The sequence below is a fragment of the Oreochromis aureus genome, linkage group 17 (genome assembly GCF_013358895.1).
Source record: "Oreochromis aureus strain Israel breed Guangdong linkage group 17, ZZ_aureus, whole genome shotgun sequence".
In the NCBI taxonomy this organism is placed as follows: domain Eukaryota; kingdom Metazoa; phylum Chordata; class Actinopteri; order Cichliformes; family Cichlidae; genus Oreochromis; species Oreochromis aureus.
In genome coordinates this window covers 21,577,759-21,586,494 of record NC_052958.1, presented here as the reverse complement: position 1 = coordinate 21,586,494, position 8,736 = coordinate 21,577,759, and the positions used below count along the sequence as shown (strand labels likewise).

The window sequence follows — 8,736 nt, the reverse complement described above, 5'->3', positions numbered from 1 at the left end:
AGATGTGGACTCCCAGGAACTTGAAGCTGCTCACAGGCTCCACAGCCGTCCCCTTAATGTGGATGGGTGGATGTGGGTCAGCATTCCTCCTGTAGTCCACGATGAGCTCCTTAGTCTTCTCAGTGTTAAGCAGCAGGTTGTTTGTGTCGCACCACTCAGCCAGACGATCCACCTCCTCCCTGTAGGCGGTCTCATCGTTGTCGCTGATGAGGCCAATCACCGTGGTGTCATCTGCAAACTTAATGATGGTGTTGGAACCATCAGCAGGTCTGCAGTTGTGGGTGAAGAGGGAGTAGAGGAAAGGGCTCATCACACAGCCTTGTGGTACACCGGTGTTCATTGTGATTGTTGATGAGCAGCGGTTATCCAGTCGGACATGTTGAGGGCGGTTGGTCAGGAAGTCCAGTAACCATTTGCAGATGAGGGAACTGATGCCCAGGTTTGTCAGTTTCCTGATGAGTTGTGAGGGGTGGATTGTATTGAACGCTGAACTGAAGTCTATAAACAGCATTCTGGTGTAGGTGTTGTTGTTGTCCAGGTGTGAGAGGACAGAGTGCAGTGCGATGGAGACGGCATCCTCTGTGCTCCTGTTCTGGCGGTATGCGAATTGGTGGGGGGGGGAGACAGGATTTGAAGTGTGCTAAGACCAGCTGCTCTAAGCACTTAGTGATGATGGGGGTGAGTGCTACTGAGCGGTAGTCATTGAGGCTACATGGGTTGGAGTTTTTGGGTATCGGGACGATGGAGGTGGATTTGAAGCAGGCCGGTACCACAGCGTGGGCCAAGGACAGATTGAATATGTCTGTGAGCACTCCTGCAAGCTCCCCAGAACACGCTCTGAGAACACGCCTGGGATGCCATCAGGACCTGCAGCCTTGTGGACATTGATCCTGCTCAGTACCGCTCCCACATCGGTGGGGAGAGAGTCAGAGGTTGGTGGTCTGGCGTCATGTCTGTTTTGGTTGTGGTTGTGGGGTTCCCTCGCTCAAAACGAGCATAAAAGTTGTTGAGCTCGTTGAGGAAGGAGACATCAGAGGATGCGGGGGAGGTTTTGGTGGTCCTGTAGTCTGTAATGGTCTGGAGTCCTTGCCACATGCGTCGGGGTTGGAGTTGGAGAAGTGTTCTTCTACCTTCTTTTGTAATGGTGTTTGGCTTTTTGATGCCCTTCTTTAGATTAGCCCTGGCTGTACTGTAGGCGTGTGCATCTCCTGACCTAAAAAGCAGTGTTGCGGGCCTTCAGGAGGAGACGAACATCCCGGTTCATCCAAGGCTTCTGGTTGGGGTACATGGTGATCCGTTTCTGGGTGGTGACACTGTCTGTGGTTTCGGAGATGTAATCCAGTACAGATGAGGCGTACTGGTCCAGCTCTGTGTTGGTGAACATATTCCAGTCTGTGTTTTTAAATCTGTCCTGGAGCACTGCGTCTGTCCCCTCTGGCCACACTTTAATTGTCCTCACAGCAGGTTTCACACGTTGGATGAGTGGTGAATACCTAGGTGTGAGGAACAGGGAGAGATGGTCCGATTGTCCAATGTGGGGGAGGGGTGTTGCTTTGTAGGCTCCAGCTAAGTTGGAATAAACATGGTCTAAAGTCTTGTCTCCTCTGGTGTGGCAGGAGACATGTTGGTGGAATCTGGGGAGGACTGTCTTTAAGTTGGTGTGGTTGAAGTCGCCAGCAACAATAAAAGCAGCCTCGGGGTGTTTATTCTGGTGTTTGTTAATGGCTGCAGAAAGTTCTTTCATGGCCAACCTTCACATTGTTCTCAAGGTATTGCATTTAGAAGATTTTCAGAATACTTGATCTCTGACCTTCAGGTAGAGGTCTCTGAGATTCGAACTTTACCAAGATTAGTATACACACCTGTGGTATTTAAAGCTCCTACGCTGCCTTATTTTCGAGTTATTGGAGAAGTCAGTTTTAGAATGGGTTTCTTCCCAGCTACCTAAAGATTGCAGTATTTTTATATTTCCCCCCAGTATCTAAAGTATCTAACAATTCAAAAACTTACACTTGAAATACAAAATAACTGAAACCAGTAGGAAAACATGTAAAGAGACCTAGGATATTCAGTTTTGATTCATTTCATTTCATAACTGATAATTAATTCAATATTCAAACAATTAAGCATGCTAGAAATGCAACCTATGACCTGATTAGATTTTGCATTTTTCCAATTACTAGTGGTTTAATAAATTACAATGTGTCCATTTATTTGCCTTGTTACAGAATGCACATTTTCAAAAGGATATTTTTTATTTCATTATCTACTGCATGATATTTTCTTAACATTGCATCAAATTTCTATACTTTCCTACTATCTACCATGTAATTGTTCTGAATGGAGGGTGTACTTAATTGCTGCCTAATGGTGCTTACAATTTAAGTAAAATAAGGGAGAAACAATGTTATTTAAACAGAACTAGACATAATGGTCCTCATTTACTTTTTTTTAAAGCTTTGGCAAATTTTTTAATGATTTTGTTGATCAAATTGAATTTGGGATTAATATATTAATTCCACATATTTCTATTATATTTTTAACTTTTAAATGTGTAAATATAGAAGGTCTAATTTAGTTTGTTTTGTTCTTTAGGCCAGTGCATGACTCAGACCTCAGTGCATGCTTTCGGTTGGCCTTTTCTTGAAAGACAGGATCCGTCAAACATATTATTAGTCCTTTATTTATCCAGGTAAAAAATCTCATTGAGATTAAAAATTTCATTTACAAGAGAGACCTGGCAACATATCTGTTTAAAACATATCTGTTTTAAAAGCTATCACCACCCTAAAAGAATAATTGTTAATAAAAAAATTACAACCTTCACTCCAAATAATAATGTGTAATTATTAAATTTGAAATGGGGATGTTAGAATAAGCTTTAAAACAGCCAGCATTGTTCATAGCAATGCATACTTATAATTTACTAAAGCCCACATCCATAATAATATTATATAATTACAGTGTTTTCTAAAATAGTGATAAAACAACTTAAAGGTTCTCCAAAAGTTGATTCTGTTCATCTGGATGTAGCGTTTTCTGTGGGAGAAACGTTTCGTCACTCATCCAAGTGACTTCTTCAGCCTCAGCTGACTGCAGGTTTCCCCAATCTTATAAACAGTACATTTGCATAATGACTGAAACCAGCCCACTGAAGGAACAATGGGCTGGGAGGTCAGTTCCTTCATCATAATTATGCAAATTCTCATGACCATTGATCAACAACCATTGATCAATGGCCATGAGTACCATTCACAGAGAGTTGGGGAATGGCTGCAATCACATCATTGTAAGATGGTGAAAGATGTACCCTTGGCCCCCTCCTCGATTCAGAGATGGTCTGATTTCAGTCATGTGGGCTGGTTTCAGTCATTATGCAAATGTACTGTTTATAAGATTGGGGAAACCTGCAGTCAGCTGAGGCTGAAGAAGTCACTTGGATGAGTGAGGAAACGTTTCTCCCACTGAAAACACTACATCCAGATGAACAGAATCAACTTTTGGAGATTTACTTACCTGGATGATTGAGAATGCATCAAGACATTTTACAACTTAAAGGTTCACACATTTACCTGAATGAAAAATGCCTTTGAAAGAATTTGCATCTCCTTTCTTTCTAAATGCCTACTTTTCGCAATGAAACATTGATTTTAGTGAGCCTCCTTTACACCTAAACCAAGAGTATACCTTCAAGAACTACCAACTAAAACAAAATTACAACCAAACACCAAAATATACTAGTTCTAAAAAAGGTTTAGTCCACTCTTTGTTATTTGACAGGAGTGATGATTAGAGGAGCAGTGTTTGTGCCACTGTCACTAGTACCAGGACTGAAAAATGGGTAAAGTTTCTCATTGAAGGTTTGGCCAGTATATGAGTAAAGAAGAACTGCAGCATTTACATCATAAAAGGAAACCAAACCCTCCTCATAATCCACAAAAACTCTCACCTTCTCTGGGGGATCATTCACAGAGAGAGGGACAGGATGGGCAGCAAGTGCAAAGTACTCATTTCTGTTCCTCAGACATATAGTCCAGTAGCCGTTCTCTGGGTTTAGTTTAATTTCTCCCTTCCTATTGACCGACCCTTTGGCCACTCCTAAAGTCCACACAGTCTTTCCTTTAACCTGGACATCATAGTAAAGTCTTCCACAGGAGAAGCCTTGTGTCCCTAAAACATTAATTGCAGGTTCAAATCTTTTTGAGCTGTCTGGCAGTTTCTTCCATTCATCCCCACAATGAACTTGCTTCCCATCATTGGACAGGATGAGAGCAGGATGTGCCGTATCAGGATCCAAAGTAACATCCACTGCATTCTGTCGAAGGTTGTTGAACTGGGCGTCCCGTATCATCTTCATCTCATTTTTGATGGTCTCTGTCAGCTCATCCACAGCTTTCACCAAAACCGTCCTTGTGATTCCCTCGTATATTGCTGGACAGATGCTGACATCTGTCCAGTCTTTGGTGGGTGGAGCAGCATTCAGGGACGGGAAGCTCTGGAGGAAACGAAGACGGTCTTTAGAGCGTGAGATTTCCTCCATCTCAGCACGTCTCCTCGTCAGCTCAAAGACCTCCTGCTCCAGCTCTTTGATATAAACTTTGGTCTGTTTCTCTGTCCTTTTCTGATTCTTTTCAGTCATCTCAATTAGCTCTGCCTGAGCTCTTTCCAGAGACTTAATCAGAGCCGAGAAGACCCGAACACCATTTGCCGTCTCTCTGTCTGCAGCTTCTGTGCTGACCTTCAAGGATTGTTTGAGCTCCTGGACTTTTCTTTGTCTCTCTTGGATCATGTGCTGAATTTTAGCCTCTGTTTTCCCAAGTTGTGCTTTTTTTGCTTCATATTCTTCTTTCAGGGAAACTACCTGGTGAAATCTGTGATCTGTGTCCACACATGACTGACATATGATCATTTGTTCATTCTTACAATAGAACTCCAAAGGTTTGTCATGTTCAGCACACATCCTGTCTTCTTCCTTCTCCATAAAATTAAACAGCTGGTGAGTTTTTAAGATGGACAATGCTTGATGAAAATGTAGATTAGCTACAAAGAAGAGTGTCAGACAAGTTAAGCTCAGAGTCATCAACAACCAGATCTTCAGAGATGTCCATTTAGGTGCAGCAGGAGCATCATAAAAAACTTTTTCTGGTGTGGCATCGTGTTGCTCTGAGCCATCACCGGCTTTCTTTCCAACTGTTTTTCTAAACTGAACAGCCATCTCAGATATAAAAGTATTCACACCAAGCTTATATTTCCTCTCCACATGCTCTTTGCACATGGGACACTTGCGCTGGGAATTAAAATTCAAATGCTCCGTGATGCAATGTTTGCAGAAGTTGTGTCCACATGGGAGTGTGACGGGATCCCTGAACACATCCAGACAGATGCAGCACAAAAGCTGTTCTTCAGTCAGAAGATAGCTGGCAGCCGTCATGTTGAAGATCTGCAGCTAAAACAGAAAGTCAGTCATATCAGTGTCATTACTATAGCCAGAACGTTTCTTTAAAACATAAAGAAATTTATATACATCAAATATGTTCATTTACGTGCCATGCGTGTGAAATTATAGGTTTCCAGAAATGATTTTCTGAATTTGGTGAGGTTTTATGCAGACATTTGTTTATGTAATATTTCCACAATAACTCCAAATATTTAATAGATTCTGAAAAGCTGAAACAGTTACAATAACCATAAAGATTCTACACACAATACCTTCTATATTTGAATTTACTGTCTTGCAACTTGCTCATCATTGAAGACCGATTTGCACTCTAGAAAATGGATGCTTCAGCTCCAATGTACTTAAGAGTGTACAAAACACTGGCACGTAAAAGGGCATTTACCCTTCCAGGACCAGTAAAGCACCCCACCGACAGCTAAACTCATCTGTTCTCTGATTGGATTGTTAAATTTGTGATTGACATGACAATCAGCTGAAAGGAAGAAAAATTGGGTCATAATTTGTACTCGTAAGTTGACAGCCAGGAAAGTTGAGCACAGAGTTTTACACAGTTTTTTCCTTTCTATCTGTAACCAGACCTTAATTTAAAAAAAAAAAAAAAAAGTGTAACTTGTGTAAATATTTTTTTTTTTTTTTCCCCCCCCCACACACACACACACACACACACACACACACACACACACACACACACAAATTCACTTCTACAGATGCACAAACATAAAATTTTCTGATATTTTGGTTTACAAGGTTACGAAACTCAGTTCACAACTATGCATTTAATTTACAAGTACAAAATACTTACAGGCACAATTCGAGCTGATACACCCCGTCTGAGCTTTTTATAGACCACCAATTATCTTCAGTTCGCACAAGTTAAAGTCCTGACAAAATTAATCTGACTATGACTAAAGTGCCATTTTAGGGTAACCTAAACTGTGCTGACTTGTGCTGGATGTGTTTAAGACTCCTCTGCTTTGCCACTGGAAGAATGATAACTGTGTGCTTTCACTCTGGCTTGTTATGGAAATGACTGTCAAACCTTTTCAGACAAGAGTGAACACACCCACAACTTTGCAGTTAAAGTGAGCAGACAGCTCACGCAGTTCAGATAATTTGACTAGCCTTTTAAAAGGGACTTGCTATGGTTTTTTTCTCCCCATAGCTCCATATTTTTATTCTTGGAATCTAGTCAATTAACTTTGTATGATTCACACTTCATGTTAGTTCTTACCAGTGTTGTGGAGTAACAAAATGCATGTACCGGCATTTTGTATTTAAAATACAAAATATGAGTAACTGTATTCTGTTACAGTTACTCTTTAAAAAAGGTGATATTCAGAATACAGTTACTTTGTTGAAATAAATAGATTACACGGTGGTCGTGTCCTGTTTCATATGTTAGGCTATGCCCTCTCTATTTTTGGTAAGTCCACGACGATGGAAACCCAAACAAAACATGCAATAAGAGGCTCTAATGCCTGTGTCTCAATCTCACGGCCCATGTCACCTCTACTTACGGCCCGCATAATGACATGAAGAAATATTTTTAAAATAGCATAGCATGTATGAAGCATATAAATATAATAATAGCCACTGCAGGCAAAAAGAGTGCCTGACAAGCCTAGCTGAAAATAAGTATTAAGACTCGACTATACACTGTGTTCGCGTTTTCCTCCTAAACAATAAGTTCCGTTGGAGCAGCCTTTCAACGCCTCTTTCTGTCTGTCGCTAACAAAGTTGAGTGAAAGTTGTGTGAAAAAGTAATTTCCCCCTAAAAAACTGATTGGATCCCTCTTAGGAGCAACAATTACAATCAAGTGTTTGTGATGACTTGCAATGTGTCCTTTACAGCGTTGTGGAGGAATTCTGACTCACTCATCTTTGCAGAATTGTTGTAATTCAGCCAATTGGAGGGCTTTTCGAGCATGAACCGATGGATTCCGTTCAGGACTTTGTGCCTGTCCATCTTAGCCGCTATAATGCCTGACAGGAACTTCTGTGTTGTGCCGAGGCAGGTTATTGGCTGGTAGGTGGATTGGATCGGTCCGTTCTGTGGGTCCTTGGAGAACAGGACTGTCTAGGCTTCAGTTAGCAATTCTGTGTGTTTCGTTCACACATATTTTTCAAAGGCTTCTTTAGGCACTAGGCATGAATCGTGTCAGAGTCCCAAGCATGAAGAGCTGGACAGCACCAGGGAGTGTCTTAGATGTCTGCCACTGTGATGGTTACTGAAACCTGTTCAAGGAGATTGCTGTATTCTGCTGCTAGATCCATTAGATCCGCCTGCATTACAGATAAGTCATTCTGCACAGAGGTCAAACTGGTATGGCAGTTGGAGGGAAAAGAATTGTCATTGTTATATAATTTTGTTAAGGTTTTGACCAGCTGACCTGTGCTTCTGCTTCTTTGTGGATTTAGCAAGCTGAACTAAAAATATGAGTAAATATTATAAGGCTGTTTTCCAAACCCTAGACACCTGGAATTTTGAGAGTTAATAACTAGCTAAAATTCAAATTGATGTCTCTTCCTCTGTTACACTGACCATGAAGACCACAGCCACCCTGCAGTAAAAGTGAAAAGCTGTCAGCAAAATACTCAAGTATAGTTCTGACCTGATAATTATGGGTAAGTACAGTAACAAAATATTTGTACTTTGTTACTTCTCTGTTACTTCTATGAGCAAGACAAAAGTTCATTCATACAGACATAGTTCTTACAGACATTAGAGCTCAGATTTCAAGATGCTCTTTGTTTTCATTATGTGGGTTCAATATAGTTTTTCCATTGTTGATTTAGTTACAGTGCTCATGCACCTGACCGCTTAAATGTTATAGTGTCAATAAAGGAAGACGAGAGAATGTGTGTGTCATAAAGATAAATATTTGCTTTGTTTTCTTTTTTTATCTGCTGTTGCATTTTAGTTCATTTAAAATATGAACCCCTCTGCATTCAAAAGTCAATCATTCCCTGTCAGGTACATGCCAAAAGAAATAAAACTTCAGGACAAGTTGGTAATGAAATGGCACCATTCCCTGAGCCACTTCTTTCACAAAAAGCCAAACCACAGACCACACCCTGCTGCCACAGGTGGATTTGCAAGTTGAAGCTAACACTTATTTTCAGAGGTGCCTGAACTGAAAATGAAAGCATGTGTGTTAACTGTAACCTGTAAATCCATCTGCAGCAGCAGGTGTGGTTTGTAGTAGGTTGGCAAAGAGTGGTGCCAGTGGAGAAATTACTTCAGGAGAAGCAGACAGGAAGTCTTCTTTTAACATACA

At 41.0% G+C, this 8,736-nt stretch overlaps 1 protein-coding gene across 1 annotated transcript; it reads right to left on the bottom strand.

Annotated features, from left to right (window-relative positions):
• Window positions 1–3,451: 3,451 nt before the first annotated feature.
• Window positions 3,452–6,603, bottom strand: LOC120433831 (E3 ubiquitin-protein ligase TRIM21-like). Its single transcript, XM_039600777.1, has 2 exons — window positions 6,261–6,603; window positions 3,452–5,446 (listed from the first exon to the last, which is right to left on the bottom strand). The coding sequence occupies exon 2, from the start codon at window positions 5,429–5,431 to the stop codon at window positions 3,770–3,772; it is 1,662 nt and encodes a 553-aa protein (XP_039456711.1). The 5' UTR covers window positions 5,432–5,446; window positions 6,261–6,603; the 3' UTR covers window positions 3,452–3,769.
• Window positions 6,604–8,736: the final 2,133 nt, after the last annotated feature.